General features: G+C 29.7%; 3 protein-coding genes across 3 annotated transcripts; 1 reads left to right on the forward strand and 2 right to left on the reverse strand.

Moving 5' to 3' along the window:
- Positions 1–739: 739 nt before the first annotated feature.
- On the reverse strand, positions 740–3,300 carry LOC105627151 (DNA-directed RNA polymerases I and III subunit RPAC1). The gene is made up of 7 exons (XM_012208437.1): positions 3,253–3,300; positions 3,122–3,181; positions 2,851–3,035; positions 2,579–2,763; positions 1,660–1,842; positions 1,250–1,501; positions 740–1,050 (listed from the first exon to the last, which is right to left on the reverse strand). The coding sequence occupies exons 1-7, from the start codon at positions 3,298–3,300 to the stop codon at positions 935–937; spliced, it is 1,029 nt and encodes a 342-aa protein (XP_012063827.1). The 3' UTR covers positions 740–934.
- Positions 3,301–4,724: 1,424 nt separating this feature from the next.
- LOC105627152 lies at positions 4,725–7,099 on the forward strand. Its single transcript, XM_012208438.1, has 5 exons — positions 4,725–5,052; positions 5,168–5,429; positions 5,989–6,196; positions 6,270–6,399; positions 6,495–7,099. The coding sequence occupies exons 1-5, from the start codon at positions 4,725–4,727 to the stop codon at positions 6,584–6,586; spliced, it is 1,020 nt and encodes a 339-aa protein (XP_012063828.1). The 3' UTR covers positions 6,587–7,099.
- A 159-nt stretch (positions 7,100–7,258) lies between these two features.
- On the reverse strand, positions 7,259–9,057 carry LOC105627153 (transmembrane protein 41 homolog). The gene is made up of 4 exons (XM_012208439.1): positions 8,985–9,057; positions 8,470–8,593; positions 8,252–8,380; positions 7,259–7,766 (listed from the first exon to the last, which is right to left on the reverse strand). Exons 1-4 carry the CDS (start codon positions 9,055–9,057, stop codon positions 7,259–7,261), a joined length of 834 nt encoding a protein of 277 aa, XP_012063829.1.
- Positions 9,058–20,935: the final 11,878 nt, after the last annotated feature.

A 20,935-nucleotide genomic window follows, 5' to 3' on the forward strand; every position in this document is an offset into this window, starting at 1 on the left:
CATATATGTACAAAATTTGTTAATTCATTTTTTATAATAAATCTGCACCAAAATCAAGAAATTAATTATTACATATTCACGAATCATGTGAGCAGAGGATTTGTATTGATTATAATTAAATGTTAAGAATTCATTTAAAGTTTAAACAAATAACTCACAAAAAGAATAAGAACTAATTCTATGTGAATTTTAAAATCGTGTAAATTTTTATATAGTTTAGAATAAAAATTTTATTTTTACATTTAATTTTTTAAGTTAATTTTTTTCATTATATATTTATATGTTAAAATTTCTTTCGAGAAAGCAATATGATGATTATAAACTAGTATAAAGATTTTCAACGAATTCTCGTAGAAGATTATAATCTTTAATTTTAATATTGTTCAGATATTACAAAAATCTGATAAAAATACAAGATATAAATATATTACTTCAGAAACGGTTAACAATTGTCACCGGCGTCTTATAAAATATTTGGGTGAAATGTAATAAAATTGATAATTTCGCAATTATATAATTGCGACTATTGCGCAAAAACTTATAATAATTATTTAATACTAAATCACATAATTAAAGATTAATAATAGTATAATTATTTGTTATTGATTCTTACAATATTATAATTTTAAAGTGAGTTTTAATACAAAAGTGTTCAATTATATATTATAAAGTTTATAATTAATTTTAATTAATGATGATTAATAATTAATTGGGTTATTTTATTAATTAATGAGGCATTTAAATTTCAATGAAGTAATTTTATTAACCAATTTCTAAAAATAAATCGTTAATTTAAATATATATTATCCATTGGCACTGATTTACTTGCACAATCTTGTTATTGCTGTCCACAAGGGCAAGTACTCGGCGATAAATTTTAGATGTCACTTTTTTCATAATCTTTGTCTCATCAAGGAAATTATTTTGCTTAAATTTATTTTCCTATGTCTGCTAGCTCTGCGAGAAATGATTTACACTTACTCTGGAGTACTTTAACAGCTTCTGTGAATAGTACGGCCGATGATAATGTTCCCACAGATTCTATGGTGACTATAAATTAAATACACACAAACATAAATATATATATATATATATATATATTTATATCACATAATAAATTTTCTAGCTGTCATAAGCTGTAGCTTCAACTTGTCCAAAAGAAAAAATAATTCGTATAACACAATGATTGTAACTCAAATCTTAACTTAATTAATTCTTTTTTCAATGATTCGAGATTATTTATACTTACAGATAAAATGATCCTTTATTCGACTCATTTCCACACAATTCTTTAACTGATCATAACGATAAATGTTTCTGGAACAACTATCGTAACGAGCATTTTTAACATGCGCCTCTCGGTACTTCTGACCTGAATTTGTCTCATGTTCTACTACTTCTATCACGCCGGGGCTGAAACAGCTCTTCAAAAGATCCGCGTCTTCATCTCTCACGGGTTTGATTAGCTGAATGACCGGTAAGAGGCGATATGATGCAGTAGCTAAATATATACAGCATATTATATAATACTGACATAAACAATTTATTTTAAACTTAAAAATTAAAAAACATTATATTTGTCTATCAGTTTAATTTATGATATTTTATATTAGAATATGAAAAATAAAAACAAGTTTAATTCGTAAAATTCTTACGTACCTACGGGAGAAAATTTGGCATGATCTTTGCCGATGCCTTTAACTGCATGCATAAACAAATGGATCTCATGACCAGGACGCATTTTACATATTAATATGTCGTTTTCTAAAATACCAATTTGTTCCGTTTTAAATTTCTCTGCTTGACGGCCTATTGGTATCCATTTAATGTCCTTACTGTAAACTGTAAAAAGAATGCTACATGTTATGTATTTTATTTATTATGTTCAGAAACTAATATAATACTAAGTTTTCTAAGCTTGCATAATATTAAGGTTTAATGCATAATATTTAGATTTTCTTTATCTTCGCTGCACTGAAGTACACTAAAACTTTTCTCACTTTTGCTATTTCAAATATATATTAATTTATTTTCAAGCATGATATAAGAATAACGATGTAAGAATATTAACTTTTATTATTATTAAAATCTTTTATGTTCATGATTTTAAGTACGAGTATATTAGTTCAGCTAGAAAGAATAAATCTATAAATTTATGAAAGTCAAATCTTCTTTAGAATGTTTAACAGTTTAATGACAAAAGAATTTCTTATCAGATGAAAAACTTAGGTTCCTGTCCTATTTCACACATAATTATCATTTCACACATAATTAATTAGAAAAGTATTACATTATGATTAAAATAACGCATAATTTTGCGTGATTGATTTATGATTATTGGATTATTTTAAATTTGATGTCAATTTCATCCCATGTATATTTTGGTTTTATAAGATTGGAAAGTGAAAAATTATGAGTAAAAGAGTATAAGATAAGTGATATAATCCAACTCATAAATTTATACATTTTATTTACATATTTTATTGTGATTAAGAAATTAAATAAAGATTGTTTTAAAAAAATTGTTGAAATCCGATTAGTAATTGAAAATTTAATAATAAGAAATTCAGTGAAGTACCTTTGCTATTTTTGTACATATCCTCTGGAAGACGAGAATTCTTAGGTGCTTGTGGATTCATACTGCACGTAACTTTCAACTCATATCTTAGAGTATCATTATCATTGACTGTCTCATCTATTTTTTTGTTGTTTGAAGAATATTCGAATAATCTAGGATCTGCACGAAGAGGTACAAGTCCCAATCTTCAAAAACAAATTACATGTTAATTTATTATATACAATTTTTATAAAAGTGGACATAAAAGAGAAAAATCTTGTTATTTCTTTCACCTATGTGCAAGTACTTCATCTTGAATCAAGCTAGTATTATTTATGATATAAACCTTCTCAATAGCCATACTTGGTACTTCACTCAGTAATATCCTGCGAAATGCATTAGCTAGTGAAGTATGACAGCCAATTATATCAAATTCTATTTCTTGATCTTGTTCTTGAACTATATTTATTTTCAGGTTCTACAATAAGAAAAATATTTTTACTTACACATATTGATATACATATTAATACATAATATATTGTTCTCTTTATTACAATATGTTACCTTTACAAATTTCTCCAGCACCGTTGATCTGTCTGTCGTATTAGACATATATTCCTCAAACTGTTGAAACAAATTCATATTATACATTATGTAAAAAGCAAAATATCTTTAGCGAATCTTAATAAACTTACATTTTCATATTCTTTCATAATCCAACGTGGTTCTCGATTATTCTCCATTGTTTAATATAAATTATATTTCCGCAACTGAGATTTGTACTGTTCTTTTTTTCTTCTTTTCAATAAGAAGTACTAAACTATCTACTTATTTCTTTAAATATTTTTCTTAACTTACACCACTCGCACACACTTTGCTGTTTTTTTTTATAATTCTTATTTTTGAAATGCTTCAACTGTAAAAAGCAATGCAGCAACTGTAAAAAGATTTTTTTATTAAAATTCTTGAACAGAATATTAATTTCTACAGAAACTAACAATTGAGAATCTTAACAAAAATGAAGTGTTTTTGACTAAATACAAACTAATCGATAATTAAATTGTCAAAGAAAATACTTATTTTTTATAGTTATAATTTTTATTTAATATAGAAACAAACAATTAAATTAGAAATGACGAATTATAGCAGAAAATTTTAATGTAGATAAATATAAGATTGTGCCGGTTGAGTTAATTGGGATTTAGTTGAAAATCATTGATTCCGAGAAAGTAATACAGGAACTAAACGTTAGAATAACGCTAAGTTCTCATGACACTTTTATCGTGTGCAAAATCCAATAAACTCCAAAATCTGTGAAGTTATCCCATGAAAATGAAAAATGTAACTGGATTCCCACGCATCATCAATTAATTGTCAGTTTACTTTAACTCAACCTCACATCTCTACTTCGTTATTTCATCTGATATTGAATAACGAGACGATACACCCCGGAAATAAATTATACTTTACCTAAAAGATATTTCAAATATTCTCAAACTGGAATGAGAGAACAACCACGTGTCTTAACACTACCCGATTGTCGGCTTTTCCATTATGCCAAAGCAAAGCATCAAACTAGTTAGATTAGACTCCAAGTCCAGAGAAGCAGTGTTTTTTGTTAGAGCAAAATTGCATGCTCTTTTCTGCGCATGCGCGATATTTCGTCATGAATTCAACAATATGCATTAACATAATTTTATTATGCACATTTTTTTATCTGCACTTTATGTTTTCAAAAAGAACTTTATTTCGCTACAATATGTCATTAATTTTATAATATAATTCTATGATATTATATTAGATTTGTTTGCGTTGCTTGAAATCTCCAAGAATGTTTGAGTTTAAAAAGGAATAAATATATATATATATTCAGGTTGAAAAGAGAGAGAACGATGTTAAGTGTAAAAAGTGCAGCAACGCGACAGAATAACGCACCACATGACACGGAACTCTCTTTCTACTATTGGTCAAATTTTGAGGCAGGAGAAAAAGAGAGAGAGAGAGAGAGAGAGAGAGAGAGAGAAGAATGAGTGCAAGTGCAAAGGATAAACGAGAAAGTGCAAATAAAATTGATAGCAAGTATGTATCACTTAGTTGTATGTTTCGGAATGTAAATAAGAACGTAGTAACGTGTTATTTGAGTTTAGCACAGACGAGATTCGCGATTATGGTCAATCTGGATGAATATAGAGAGAATGTACGACAACTCAAACAATACGCGACCGTTCACAATGTATCGGAAGCGCAAACGTCGGAAATATTTCAAGCTTGTTTCCGACAATTGGAAGCCAAGTACTCGAAAAAATCGAAGAAACAATCAAGGTCTCTGCGAATTATTTTATCACTCGTTTTTATCTCCATCATACTGTTATGCTTATGCCAAAGCTGGTTAAACGTTATATTTATAAGAATCTCGCAAAATTCCATTTATCCCGCTTTATATACGTTGCGTAAAGCGGCTGTACCAATTGTCAGCTTATATCCATCGCTATCTGGTTTGTAATTCTCGAATGATTAATATATTAATTTTTTATTAGAATAATATAAAAAGTATTATAGTATAAGGAAGTATTTTAATGTTTACATATTTAATAATATTTATTACTTCAGAATTATACGACGAATGGTGCTTGATAGAGAATCCATATTTCTATGTCAACGATATGGACTGCTGGCCTTGTACTATGGTCCATTCTGTACTAGATTTAACTGGTCACAATATCAACAGATCCTTTAACATTGGTATACCATATACTAGAGCAGAAAATAATACAATTATCAAGATGAAAGATCTAGTTAATTTATATTGGAGCAACCAAGATATCTTTGATGAAAATGCTAAAAGAATTTTTTCTACTAATGAAACTTTTAAGTAAGTTTCCACGTATACTGTTAGAAATTTCATTATGAATTTAAGTAAAATGTAAAGGAAGCTTGCGAGGTAACTGAAGTAATAAATGATTTAACTGAAAATTAAATTACAGTAGTTTTAAATAAATGTGTGTGTTCAATTATATGCAAATCTACTTAAAATTTTATGGAAAATACGTTGAATTTTATGTACATGTATATGTACTTTTCAGTTACAAATACATTAAATTTAATGTAATGTTATGAAACTAAACTTGTATAACTTAAAACTATATTAAGTTTCATGATATTTTTAATAGTGTAAACTCTAAAGTCTTTGGAATGGAATCTCACTCTAAAAATTGAAAGAGGCTTTCAATCATTAAAAATGAAATTTTACTCTAAAAAGAATTTAGAAATATATATTAATTCAAATTTGATAGAATTTCTAATTATATAACATTATAACATCTATCTGATTAAACTGTATGTGTTATACCTATATGTGTTATCTGTTAAACTATATGTATTATAATATCTATCTGATTAAACTATGTATAGAGTGTTATACGTTTGCACAGAACTATCCGTGATGTTATGGATAATAGATTGGATATCTTTCACACTGCTTCTCTTTCTACTCACATATCTTGGAAAATAAATCGTATGAAGCCCAATAGAATACTCCGAAAATTATTTCCAAAGCCAGCGGAGACTCCGAATTGGTGGAGTCAAGGCACAGAGAAATATATTTTCATCGACGAGTCGGAATCACCGCCTTATCCATTGGTAGATAATGTATTCTATATGCATTGTTATATCTTAGCAGGTCTTAACTACAAGTCAATTTATGAATTTTTAGCCCAATCCTGAGTGTAGCAATATTGTGATACGATGCGTAGCCGGTGCAAGACTGATAAAAATGACACCAAGTTCGGAATGCGTTCAACATTGTAGATCTTCGACCATCTTATTGTCCGCTGGACATACATGTGAGTATTAGAGACCATAAATGATCTGCGCTCTTTTTTTTTATTTCTATTTTATTTATATTGTACATTTTATTTTCTTCTTTTATGTTCTTAAGTATGGTACAATTGGTGGTATTGGAGACCCGTGAGTCTACCAGTGTATAATGCTACTGCTCTTTCTATTAGTTATTTAACTTCGTTTTGTTAATATCACCGATAGGAAAAATATCGTAGATACATACCACAACAATGTAGCTAATAATGATGAAGCCATATTTAATAAAATTTATTAAGTTTATCTGCATTTTTCCTTCGTATTTACGTTATATATATATAATTTCAAATATTGATTCATATAAGATTGTTTGCAGATTTAGATTTTTCGAGTGGAGTATTATTTCTGACAATACAATAACGCATGAAATAAAAAATGAAATTCAGCATCTTATCAATAAAGAATTTCCTGAGATCATTTCCTGACATAATATTGTCTAAAATATAGGCATATTTGTGACACTTATAATAAAATAAGTCTGTTTCTACTTTCGCCTATATTTAGTTTACATTTTTAAATGTCTCCACATAATCTAAAACACACTTGTAGAAATAAATTACAAACAACAATAAATAAGTTATGCGAAAATTGTTGTGCTCGCAAGAATTTGTCGTACTATTTTGTACGTATAATTCATGTGTCCAAATGTAAACAATTACACGATGCGAAAAAGCGGACTCTAATCCCAATTCGCATTCGATATAATTTTTTTTTCACTTTTCTAAGAGATTATCAGTAGAAGATTCTGCTCCATGATAGGAAAGTTTTTCTCGTAAAATATCAGATTGTCGTCTTGATGATATCGTCAATGGAGCATTCTGGCATTTACTCGAACTTCTGCTTGAGTTTCTGCTTGTACAACACAGGTAGTAGGGAAAACAATGCAAACACACACAGTACGATTACACTGTTCCACGACCACGCATCGCTCGATGACGTGAGGTTGTGTAACGTTTGACCCGCCTGTATGGCGACGAAGGAAGGCGGCGCGACGCCGAAGAAAGTGCCGACAGTGAACGGCATTATCGGCACACCAATTACCGGGCTGGCTAAATTGATGAACCAGTTTGGCAATAACGGCGTCATCCGGAGGAACAACATATAGTTTAGTAGATTATCACGATGTTTGGTCACGGTAATGGTCCACTCGTTTGCCTTTTCTGGAAAGTATCGGTACAGCAATCGCCTGCCCAGTAATGAGGACAGCAAGTAGCACAGAGTGGCACCAATCGCACTACATGTACATACGAGTATCAGCGCAACCGGGAAACGGAACAGAAATCCGGAAAGAATTGAGAGAAAAATAGAGCCAGGAATGGCAAAAGTTTGCAGGCTATTGAGATATAATGTAAGGAACACATTGTCTTAATAGGCTCTTTTTCAGAAAATGTTCTGGTACTTAAGTTGAAATAAAACAAATATAAAATACAGTCAATATTTCACTGTAAATACTACAAAGCACTGATTGAGTTAATAAAAAAAATTTACTAATTGTTCCATCAGAGCATTGATGGAGCACATATGAAGCATTTGTAGCATAACATTGACTATATAGTTTGTTTTATTTTATCACTCCAATGTACACCAGTTCAGAATAGTTTTCGAAAAAGGACATTAAAAGTAAAGATATGTGATTAGCGCCAATATTCAAACCTTGTATTTAAGACTTCCTTAAATTTATCTTTAGATGCTCAGCAGTCAATGAAATAATTCGTAGAGTATTTAAAGATATATTTAAGGAAGCCTTAAATATAAGACTTCCTTAAATATATCTGACTATGAATACGAGTATACGAGTATATGAATATTCAAGGATACAAGATGTAGATGATAAACAGTCCGGCCAATACTTGGAAGTAATATAAATCCTTATATCGTTCTAACAGTTTTCCCAAATTCTTGGCATCTTCTATGTGAAGCGGTAGCTTCATATGCTGCCTTTCATCTCTATAAAAAGAATATATAAAAGCTTATTATATCCAATACAATGTATAAAGTGTGAACACAAAGATATACAGATGAATGACTGTTCTTACTCTTCTAAGTCTGGAAAACTCGTGTACACATAAAATAACGCAGTCAACGAGGCCACAAAAATGAGTCCAACAGTTATTACTGCTCTTCTTGTCGAAGTTTCACCATTGGCTGCTTTGGGCACTCCTACAAAGAATATAAAAATTTATGTACTTATATATTAAATATATTTAATATAAAATTTAATTTTATTAATCTTCTATTACAACTTTTATGACTAAATATAAAAAAAAAAGAAAACAATATATTTTAGTTTGCGAATCGGAGATATCCGTATAATCATTCTATTCTTGTTCACTGAATTCGTAACTTCCGATTTGCAAAATCAAATGCAGCTATTACATTTAGTTTCAAAATAAAAGAGAAATTAAAATACATGAAATTAAATATTGAGGGTAAATAGAAAAATATATCAAACCTATAATAAATACATAAATACAATAAGTCACATAAATACTGAGGGCCACGTGGATTTCACTGATATTTTTTTTTACTCGACTATCATCGAATTACTTACGCGCTTTTACACGTGTCACTTTGAGATTGCGTCGCGCCATTTCTGATATGCGTGCACGTTTGCTGATCGACATCTAAACACGCCACTTCCCGGCACATTTCCCTCGCAAAAAGCAATCACGCGATCGTGATGTCTCACCTGATCTTACGTCAGCCTGCGGGCTCATCGTTCGCCTTTCTCCGGATATCGCTTTCGCGAACTCGTTTTCTATAATCCGCGCGTTTTCTCGTCCAGTCTCGTCTCAGTGCATATCGTACGAATGCAACTGACGTATAATATCAGCGTCAAAACGGCAGCACCGTGACTAAAAGGATCTTCGAATCACAAGGCTGATAACAGCTTCCTTCGCTTTTAGCGAAAATCAGCTGACAGCCTCGTGTTGTTTCGGCATTGGATGATTGGATATGTTTGACCATAGACTGCGTTTCCGTTATAAGCGTAAAGATCGTTAAACATGTCGGCAATGTAGTTTGCACGTTTGCACTTTCAATCATCTCTTCATATACGAATTTTTAAGTTTTATATTGTTCCTGTCTTAGAAAAATCTGAAAAAATTCTTGCAAAAGCTTTAACAACTTTTTGTTATTACATAGATCTCAGATTGTATTTCATATTAATTTTTTTACAAATTTATAGCAGAATTCGCAATTAAAATAGACATTATAGACAATCCAAGACAGTTTAAGTTTGTTAAAGTGTTAATAAGATCGAGAGGAGAATAATGAGTTTGTGCTTTTCTTACAATTGTATATTATATATATATATATATATAATATAATGAGGAGAAAAGAAAAACAAGTAATTTATATATCTTTTTAGAAAGAGATGCAATATATGTTATAGTATAAATTTGCTACAGTATATCAACAATCAATAAGGTAGTGATTGATAAAATTAATTTAAAATAACATTCCTCAATCCAATTAATTTTAACATTCCATTGTTCTTTATTATTATTATTATTATTATTATTATTATTATTATTATTAATATTATTATTAATATTATTATTATATTAACCATAAAATTTAAATTGAAAAAATAAGTTTCTTTGATATATATGAAATATCAAGTAACACAACATTAATATTATAATTTCATTATCACTTATACAGAGTATATCTGAAATAATACCCAGTAATCATATAATGCTATTCCTTAATAAAAAAACTAAGACGAAAAGTCTTCTATCAATTTCCGCAATATTTTTTTTAGCTCAATGAGCAAAATGTCTAAAATCGACGTACAAAACAACTTTAACATATTTTTGAGAGTTTTTTAAGAAAAATCTTCAAAATATTTCACGGAAAGATATCTTAAAATTATCTTATACATCGATTTTATCAATTTATTCGGCAATATTTAGAAATTAATATCTCATTAACTATTGTGAAAATTGCAAAATGGATTCTTCGAGTTAGTTTTTTATTAGGAATAGTATTGTATGATTAATGGTTATTTCAGTTACTCTGTATAGTAGTATAATTGTTGTGTAACATCTATTACGCTTTTACTGTTGAGTATAAAATGATACATTAATGTTATATTACTGTCATATTTAGTGTTTGCATGGATAACGGCTCTATTCCTTCTTTTACAGCACAAAGTTGCACAAAAGTTGCAGCAAAACTGTGAAAAATGATAATGAAATCGATTGATTTGATGCTTTCGATGTCGAATCGACATTGATTCGATGTCGATTTCATTATCATTTCTCATTGGGAGAATCAACGTGCATCATTGCATGTTGGAGCAATATTGCAGAGATTTTGCAGCGATTATATTGATGTATAAGTTTTTTCATTTTGAAATAAAATCATTTTAACGACAAATATTTTCAAGTAGAAAATATTTGTATCACTTAAAGGAAACAGAATGCATAATTTATTTAAAAATTTTTATCAAGATATACCTATAACATTATAATTATGATTTGAGCTGTGACTCGTATAACTCAAATCATAATTCAAGCAACCGACAGTTCTTTTTTTACTCCTCGATTGAAATTATGAAGAATATTCTCGTCTATTTCGGTACTTCCTTTCCTTTCCTTTCTTACTTTGCCACTCTTCGAGCAGTTGAAAAGTGGAAGACACAAGACTTTACAGGATACGATTAAAATAATTTCCTTCTTGACGTCTTTCGAATGGAATGTGTGAAAGATCTAATTCTATCTACTCTTATGCATTCAAAATTGCTAATTTCGAAATTATTACGTCAATAATAATTAAGAACAAGAAAAAATAGACAAAATATTAATAATTAATATTTACGTTACGCGAATCAATTTAAGAAAATTTTAAGTACAATCTCTCTAAAGATTCTAAAATAGGTAAAAAAATCATTTTTAAGTTGTGCAAGAAATCTATGTGTGAGGCACTCGATATAAAAAATGTAATTTTTCTAATCTTAATTACTACTATCGACTAAGAATTATGCTATTATTAATTTTTTAATTTTCATTTTAGTTTTTTGCAACAGAACCTTAAAAAATAGCACATTTCAGAAAGTAAACAATAATTTAAATTAAAAATAATTTAAATTAAAAAAAAATCTTTCTTTAAAAGTTTTATTAAATATCCAATCCCAAAAGTAGAACACAAAATTATAGTAATATCAAAATAACATCGAATTGAAGCATTTTAGGAAAAATCATAATGATGCTATTCGATACACTTTTAACAATGATTTTGTAATGAATTCTTGATATAACAATGTCATTTGAATTAATTTTTTAATTAAAAAATCATATAAAAAATTCATCAAAAAATCGTCGTTAAAAGAGTGTAAAAGTAGGTATAATAATATCGTTATGATTTTTTTTAATAATTTCTATTTGATATCATCTTGATCTTATGATATTTTATCTGGAATTCAAATAAATATTACACGGTTATACATATACATTTAAACTAAAAACTAAAAGAAATTATGAAAATAAGTAATAATGCATATATTGTGTTAGAGTATTATTAATCTATAAATCCTAGTATTTCACGTAATGTTAAAATGTAATTTGTAAATATTCTATATTTTTCGCTTCTGTATATTTTACTATGTAAATAATATTCAATGCGACACAATCGTCGGCGCTACAATACATACTTTGATACAATAACATAGAAAGGAATACGGAAGCAGGCGGAAGGAGAGAGAAAGAGAATAAAAGAGTAAGAGAGTAAAATCGAGAGAAGTAGGTAAGACTCTCTCCTTCGTTCGTTGACGACAGACCAGCTCCAGATGCTGTTTGCCGAACTAAACGTAGCAAACGTATGTCAAGATCACGCTGGGGCGATACTTTGGGACATCTCGCCATGGGAAAAGACAGGAAGTGAAAACGTCTTCTGACGTGAACCGTAGGAATTGCCTGGATCAGTTCAGGAGCGGACTAAACAAGTAGATTCAAAGTATATTTACTTTTCGCTGCGATAATTGGCTTAAAATAATAATAATAGAAATAATATGAGAATAACATTTAGACAATATACATTAAAAATAAAACAAGAAACTAAAAAGTATCAATGATATTAAGGATGTTTTGGCTACGCAACATTAGCTAAAAGTATTTGTTAAAGATCAGCTAAAAAAGTATTTAATTAATTAATAGTAAAACATTTTTTAAATTAGCTAATTAAAAAATTTATGTCATAAATATGTCCTAAAACTACCTAAAAAAAAAAATAAATCAACAAATAATTTAGCTTTATGCAGCGAATTGATTATATATATTTTGTTACAGTTTTATTTACTATACAAAATATACTCTATTTTTTTTAAAGATAAATGTGTAAATTTTAAAGATAATTTTGAAATAAAGGATTACTTTATATATAATATAATCCTATAATTTAGGATTTAAAATAATCACTATAATTTAGGACTTAGAATAATTACCCAAAAGAATCTCAGTAAACACGCATGTCTTACAGACATTTTGAAAGACGACTTAAAAAAGACGTCTGTAAGACTTTTCAAAAAACGTCTTTAGGATGACTTTTAATAAAATTTTAAAGACAATCTTTTTTAAGATGTCGTTCAGCCATTTAAGTTTACGTTATCTTTCAGATCATCGTTTTAAGATATATTTGAGAACAAAGATAAGACATTTTATAAAATAATTCGTAAAGTCAAACTGGCGCATTTATAACATATCGCACGTAAAATACGTGATGCTTTCCGTATTGGTGTCATGCTTTAGTTGCTTATTAAATTCTTTCGACTACTTTTTGCTTCCGGCAATTCCGGCGGAATCTCGAACCGTCTAAACCATCGAATCGTATATGTGTACATTGCAATATCTTATAAATATTGAATGAACAATGGCCATGTTCTGGTATACATTGTTAGCACTGAAAATCTATAGTATATTCGTAACTGTAGATTTTCGAAAATCTGTAGTTTACGTTATGTAAGTTACGTATGTATATTTAAAGATTTTCAATACTGTCAGTGTATATCGGAATTCGGCCAATATAATATAATATACCTGTAGAAATTGTAATGTCCAAAATTGTCTGAAAGATGTCTGAAGAATGGCATTATAGAATGTCTCAAAGACGTCTTATAGACATTACAGAGACTGTCTGTGAAAGACAATCATCGAAATGTGTCCAAAACATGTCTTATATGACATCTTATCTGACAGACATAAGACGTCTTAAAGCCGTTTTAAAGACGTCTTTTAGTAAAAAATGTCGGACGTCCGAGGGAATTTTAAGTCGTTTTAAAACTTTCTTTAAGATGTCTTTACTGAGATGTATGTTTCAAATAAATGTAAATTAAAATATATATTAAAATGTCAAGGCTTTTTTTAAAAAACGAGCAAATATAGTTAACTAATAAAAATTCCTCTTTAATTACAATCATATAACGCTATAAATTTTAAACGTTTCGACTTACAAAATCTTCATGATAAAGAAAACGTATTTTTGTAATCTCATCGAATGTCAATGAACATATTAAAAATTATCGCTCTATGCTAATCTTATTTAGTTATTCCTGCGTTAAAATTTCTTACAGATTAAACTAAGTATTAAATCAGTTGAAAGTCCTTAATTGTAAAACTGTGATAGACTAGTTCATCGGATGTGATAGACTTGTTATCGAGAATCAGCTCAGTCAACAATTTATAAAACGTCATTCCGATCTCTTCAACGATTATCTTACTATATTCTGTACAATTAAATGTCAATTTATAATTAAAAAATTATGTATTTTATTCAGTATTGATAAGAATTTATATTTCGCTTACGTTAATTTATACAGAATACTCAATTGAATCAATTTCAAACTGAGTCCTCGTGTACAATGAAACGCTGTTGATTGTTAGATGATATGGAATGGACTGAATATTGTGGGTCATAAAGTATATATCGATGTATCGCGACAACAAGTATGACAAGTATGTTTTAAATATTAACAATTATGCTCATGTATATGTCGTCAAGTACATTAAAATAACTATCTTTCATTAAATTTATACCATTATTTTGCCCCTTAATGTAAATCATTTCGGAAATATTTCTTTTCCGAAAATTTGTCTCATAATCCAAAATTTCAACATTTTCCCAGTCAAAGCTATGATTGGAGCTAATAATATGTTTTGTAACTACTGATCTAATCTTACATTATTACGATGCTCTTTCATTCTAGTTCGGAGCTGTCTCTTCGTTTGTTCGATATAAAAAACATCACAATCATTCCAGTTAATTTTATAGATTATATTGTTATTATCTAAATGTTGGTTTTTATCTTTATGTGTCTTTATAAACTTGTCTAATTTATAGAGACATCGATCCCCTATCATTTTTAATTTGTCTTACATTGGTAATGTGCTTATTCATGATCGATCTAATATAAGGAAATATAATGTTTTTAATTGTTATATCTTCGCTTTCGAATTAGAATTATTAGTTTTATCTATCAAATTAGATGTAAACTAATTTAAATTTTGTCTACAAAATCAATACATCCGGTTAACAACAATTCTGAGAGACAAATATTTGATATTTGTAACTGTAATTACATATTACTAATTATGATTATTATTGCTATAATAATAATAATAATAACAATAGTTATATATGTAGTTGGCAATCTAAAATGACTATAATTATAGTTATTATAACCATAAAATGTTAATTGAAATTATCATAAAAATGATTCAAGTGACTATAATTGATCATATTTTTTATGGTTGTCCCAAAATATAGCTATAAAATTATAGTCACTTGAATCGTAATTGCATTCGATGTTCGCATTGAATGCTGCCAGCCCTGTTGACTGACGCTTCCGAGAGCAATAACGCGTATGTACGCCTCGTCACCGTTAACTAGTCCTCGCTTCTCCACCCGTTTCCTTCCGTTTTCCTAATTCCGTTTCCTGATTCGTAACGCTCGGCGGACCGGCCGCGGCGTCGAGTACACGAATAACGAAAGCAACGTGAATGAAACGATCATATATTAAGTTTCTTCGACGGGGCGCGGGGAATAAATTTACACCTGTAAGTCCGAATGATATCGCCGTTGCGATCGCACCGGTAATGAGCCCCGCCCCAAGATGAATTAAGGTACCCGAAATGATCTTTTTCTTCTTCTTCTTCTTCTTAAGTTTTAATTGGCTTCAGACGAAAGCAATCTAGTATTCCAATGTAAAACAAAATAGAATTCGTAATCAAAAACTTAATGTGATGTTAATGATGAAGGGATGAGAATTGTGAACTTGATACGTCAACAGTGAATCAATTACAAAAGATACTTCTAATGGATAAATGATGGATGAAGATCGCTGCATAAAGAACATATCAAATCAAGAGGACTTTACTTTGACATCATGAAAATCAAAATGATAATTTTTTTTTTCAGAAGAGATCACTTTGTAATATTATTATTTAAATCAGCGATTCAGAAATTCGACAAATCTCGATGATCTAAATAAACGCTACCTTTGTCTCAAAATTATCACATCTTTGAAAACAAGTGAAGTATATCCTATTGAATATATGTACGTATACAATTAATATCTAAATTACTATTACCTTTTTAATATTATATTAGAGTATCAATTAATACAGTGTGATTCAACTTAAGACTACATGTGTCACATGTCAAAACATTACCAAAAATATAAAACTTTCATAGACATCACTTTTCTATTGTTACAAAATTTGTCTGTTTATTAACGACAAGAATCATAAAGTCGTTTTGATTTTTGGTTGACTTTGATGTGTTCCTTGGGCAGGCATTATCGCTTTTGGTCGATCTATTATGCAATTCGGCATGGCGTGTGCGCAATTTGCGCATTCAGGTAGATTTGTCGGACAGATTAAAACGTGCGCGCGCGATCACGCCGGCCACGTTAGCGACGATAATTAGCTTACCCACGTGCAGCGACGATAATTAGCTAGGAATGCAACAAAGTCATAATGGGATCGGAGAATCCACAATAGATCGCGCGGAATACGTTATTCCGGAGATGATTAATAATGCCGCTCGATATAATTAGTCGTACATATCACGCGCTAATATCTAACGCCGATGGCTTCCTGGTCAATCCAAGATGCGATGTACAACACTGAAAAAAAATATTGATAAGTATTTGTTTGAATATTTTTAAGTGAATATTTACTAAACATAAAGCTATATTTATTTGATTCTATAACCATTAATTTTATTTAATTGTCATTTTTATAGAGTAAGTATTTGTTTAATGTAAATTTACTTTACTGCTTAAAGAAATATGTATTAAAAGATTTAATAACTTTTGTTCAGTGAAGATATACAATCAATCTGTTAAATTTTTTAGAAAAAAACGAATCGAGAATTAATGAGACGAGAATTTTTTATTTATTTTATTTATTTTATTTTTATTTTATTTATTAGAATTATGCTTTATTATTTTTTCATCGTGCATTGTAATTTTCATACTACATTTACAAGTCATATTGTTGTAAAAAAACAATCTCAAAACATTTTTTTTAGCACAATATTTTGCAGCACAATTTTTCTCATCAGTTTTTTTTCCTCCATAAATAATTCATATCAAAAAGGATTAATTTATATTAAAATAAAATTTAATTAAAATAAAATTGAATAAAGAATTAGTTTTCATATATATGATATAAGTTATAATGTGATGAAAGAATAAGTGTCAGGAATACAAAACTCAATAATGGTTTAATAATTTTTTAGCTTAATGGCTTAATCAAACTTATACTCTTTAATATCATAACTCAAAAACCATATTATATCTTTTGTTCACCATAATATAAGTTACAGTTGTGTATGTAAAAATATTTACTAATTTATTTTATTGGGACTCAATTTTCTATATAATTTTCTATAATGCGGGATACTTTGTCAAATTAACAATAATTTTTCACTGAGAGACAAATGTTTGATATCTGTAACTATAATTACATATTATTATAATTATGATTATTATTACTATAATAATAATAATAATAACAATAGTTATATATGTAGTTGACAATCGATGATGATTATAATTGTAGTTATTATAACATAAAATAGTTGAAATTACCATAAAAATGATTCAAGTGACTATAATTAATCATATTTTTTATGATTGTCCAAAAATATAACTAATAAAATTATAGTCACTTGAATCATTTTTTATGATAGTTTCAATTATTTTATGTTATAATAACTATAGTTATAGTCATTTTAGATTGCCAACTATATTTATTGCTAGAACTATATATATAGTTATTGTTATTATTATTATAGCAATAATAATCATAATTCTAGTAATATATAATTAAATAGTTACAAATACAAAGCATTTTTCTCTCAGTGTTCTTTCACCGTCTATGCTGCAGGTCTTACAGGTAATCGAGAAGCGATCAACCAACCAGTCGCTTCTTCTCTCGGCTCTAGGGTTAATACCACCGTGGAATGCAGGGGGACTGAGTTAGGAGAGGAAAGGAGGACGCGCTGGACCACTCCGCTTCGAGGCCGTTATCTCTCGCGAGTTTAATCATCTCAGGTAAGAGAGAAGATCGACATAAGAACGAAGAATGGTGCAGAACCTGTCGGACCTCTTCAATCCCCCCTTGCATGGATCTCACGACAATCCCTTTTCTTCATCTCTATCCGGAGAAAATTTCTTCTCCTATCGACCAGTCTGCGTTGATCTTTATGATCTTGCTGCTTCCTCCTCTCTTGTCAGGGCCGCTTTATCGCATTTATGAACCTAGAGTCCGTTTGTTACAAAAAAAATAAAGCATTCATTGCATGTATAAGACCTTGATTATTAGAACCATGCTCGTGGATTATTAAAGTAATGCTCTATCAATCTTTCTGAGAGATTAAATTTGAGGATAAAATGTTAGATTAAATATATTAATATTAAATTTGTGTATGTTTCGATTACTTATATACTTTTAATTATTCATTATAAGAAGAATTTCTATTTAAGGAAACGTATATAAAAACCATGGAAATCTTCTTTCTTTTTTCTTTCTTTCTTCATTTCTTTAGACATGATTCTTATATGAATATAATTTCTTGTCTCTTGGATAATTTACTTTACTTCACAATAATACCACATGATTATAATACAATAATTACATACACTATAATCAATTATACTAATTATACTAATAATTGCATTTTTGATAGAAATGTATTTATAAAAAAATATTCTTATAGATATGTTTCTATGAAAATCAAAACGTTTCTGTATTCCTTTTCTTTATATAATTTACTAAAAAAGCGTCTACAAATTGTATAATTTATTATATATATATATATAACACACACACACACACACACACACACACACATACACTTTTATTATACGTACATAAACAATAAAAGTATATGAAGTCCGTATAATAATTTATCATAGAATTTATAAGTAACAAAAAGAATTTTTATTTATAATTCAGTATTCATTACGACGCTTATAAAACTACATTTATCCTAAATTTTCTTAACCTCGTAACAATTTTTGCAACCACAGAGAGAAAGAAAGAGAGCAAGCAAAGGCGAAGTTCTCTCGATCGTCTAATAAATCACAGAGGGGCCCTAGATCGCGGGCCTAGGCAATAAAACGTCCCTGCATCTCTCGATATCCTTCTCTTCACTTTCCTCTGCCTCTCTCTTTCCCTCCTGCTCCATCTCTTTCCATCCTCACGAACGAAACGCTCCCTCTCTTTCTCTCCCATCCGTCTGTCCGTCCGTCCGTCCGACTCGCCGCGATTAGGTCGTGGGCGGAAATCAGTCTGTATAACTAGTCGCGTCGCAATCGCGCGATGGTACGCACGTTTTCTTACGTGTTGCATACGTTCGGTGTATCGTGGTGAGAAACTCCGATGCTCCGTTTTTAGCGATATCATCTCGTCTTGTCGTCGTTATTCATCGAGGAGTGACAGCGTGACGGCGTCGCGACGCTCACGCGTTTCCATCGTTTCCTTTATTTCGATTTCTTTCCTTCTCTCCTCTCCCTCGTTGCTTCCGATCGAAAAATTGGATGGTTCGCCAATAAACGTCGATTATTGACACACACAGTGCCTGAGACCATTCCCGGTGGTCCACGCGATACAGTGACGATACGCGAAATATTGTCACTTCTTGGGGCTGCAACGACGCGTCCTTCCCCTTCTTATTCTTCTCCACTTTCTCTTCCTCTTCGTCGGCTACGTCGCCTCGGATTACATCATGACAAACACGACACCACCGAAGGCAGCGTGAGTATATAACCGTGCTAGCTAACACGCAACGATGTTGATCTAATTCGATCGGTGCGACAAATCGCGAGTACTCTCGCGTCGACGATACGTCTCTCGCGAGGGAAAATGTGTCGCATGTATGTATCTGACATTTCATACATATAAAATCTAAAATTTTATCTTCCAACCCCTGTGGTAAAAAAAAAATTGGAGTACTCGATATGAGCTCACGTTGAACTGAGGAAACGATAAAATTTTTCATCATGAGCTTTTTTTATTTTTGTTGTAAATTCTTTGAAGATTTCAGTATTAATATACAATATTTTTAGTATTCTTAAATAGATTATACTGTTTATGCAAAATTCTAACCTATTAAGTACTGTTTATAGAATTTAATTAACAAAATATATAAGTCTTACATTTCCCTTTTTATTAATTTGGATATTTGATTTTCTGTTACATTTTAAATTTGTCATATAAGTCATATTTTACATTAAATAATAAATAGTTGTTAAATAATATAAATTTATATAAATTCATAAATATAAATGACATATTTATTACAAGTCTAGTATAATTGTATAAGATTGCATAAAAATTTATTAAACTGACTGATCGCGTAACGATTGTAAATAAAACGCGTGATTCGCGATACTGCACGCGTCCCCGAACGATATCCGCAAGTCACATCCAAGCCCACGCGCGCGGGACATCAACGCGTGGCGGTTGAAAACAGGTGCGACGACACGCTCGCGAGATGATACATCGCGTGCTAAACTCGCTATCTGCGCTCAACGTAAACAAAACGATCAACTTCTGATACAAAACGATAACCACTGGTGGATTCAAGAGGAGCTGTAACCCCCTTCGAGTCTCTTTTTTTTTTTTAAATATTTACAAGAAAATGTTATATATATTTTTAATATTTCTGAAGTGTTTAATCACAATTTTAATATTCCAAAAATATTTTTTAACTTAAGAAATTTTTATAGATATAAAACAGATTCTATTATATTATTCTTCTTTTTATATTCTAATATGATTTTAAATTTTAATTAAAACGTTTTATGAATTATACATTTAAGTAATACTTTTTCGATGTAATCATTTAAATAATAATTTAATATTCTGTCTTTTCATATTTGACATTAAAGAAATTTTGCTTGCGGCGAGTCAATGGCCCCTCCCTTGACAAATTTCTAGATCCGCTTCACATTTCCAATCGATTTCGACGCCGGTATATAAAACACGTGGCCGG

Source organism: Atta cephalotes, assembly GCF_000143395.1.
Source record: "Atta cephalotes unplaced genomic scaffold scaffold00008, whole genome shotgun sequence".
NCBI classification, from domain to species: Eukaryota; Metazoa; Arthropoda; class Insecta; order Hymenoptera; family Formicidae; genus Atta; species Atta cephalotes.

What these genes read in the sequence shown, in the direction of transcription:
- LOC105627151 (XM_012208437.1), bottom strand. Translation starts at nt 3,300, where the DNA reads ATGGAGAATAATCGAGAACCACGTTGGATTATGAAAGAATATGAAAAT. An exon ending in TGCCAAATTTTCTCCCGTAG is followed by an intron (nt 1,502 to 1,659) that starts GTACGTAAGAAT and finishes GTATATATTTAG; the next exon opens with CTACTGCATCATATCGCCTC. An exon ending in AATAAAGGATCATTTTATCT is followed by an intron (nt 1,051 to 1,249) that starts GTAAGTATAAAT and finishes TTTAATTTATAG; the next exon opens with TCACCATAGAATCTGTGGGA.
- LOC105627152 (XM_012208438.1), top strand. Translation starts at nt 4,725, where the DNA reads ATGGTCAATCTGGATGAATATAGAGAGAATGTACGACAACTCAAACAA. An exon ending in CTTATATCCATCGCTATCTG is followed by an intron (nt 5,053 to 5,167) that starts GTTTGTAATTCT and finishes TTATTACTTCAG; the next exon opens with AATTATACGACGAATGGTGC. An exon ending in TCTACTAATGAAACTTTTAA is followed by an intron (nt 5,430 to 5,988) that starts GTAAGTTTCCAC and finishes ACGTTTGCACAG; the next exon opens with AACTATCCGTGATGTTATGG.
- LOC105627153 (XM_012208439.1), bottom strand. Translation starts at nt 9,057, where the DNA reads ATGTCGATCAGCAAACGTGCACGCATATCAGAAATGGCGCGACGCAAT. An exon ending in AGTGACACGTGTAAAAGCGC is followed by an intron (nt 8,594 to 8,984) that starts GTAAGTAATTCG and finishes TATTCTTTGTAG; the next exon opens with GAGTGCCCAAAGCAGCCAAT. An exon ending in AGTTTTCCAGACTTAGAAGA is followed by an intron (nt 8,381 to 8,469) that starts GTAAGAACAGTC and finishes TTCTTTTTATAG; the next exon opens with AGATGAAAGGCAGCATATGA.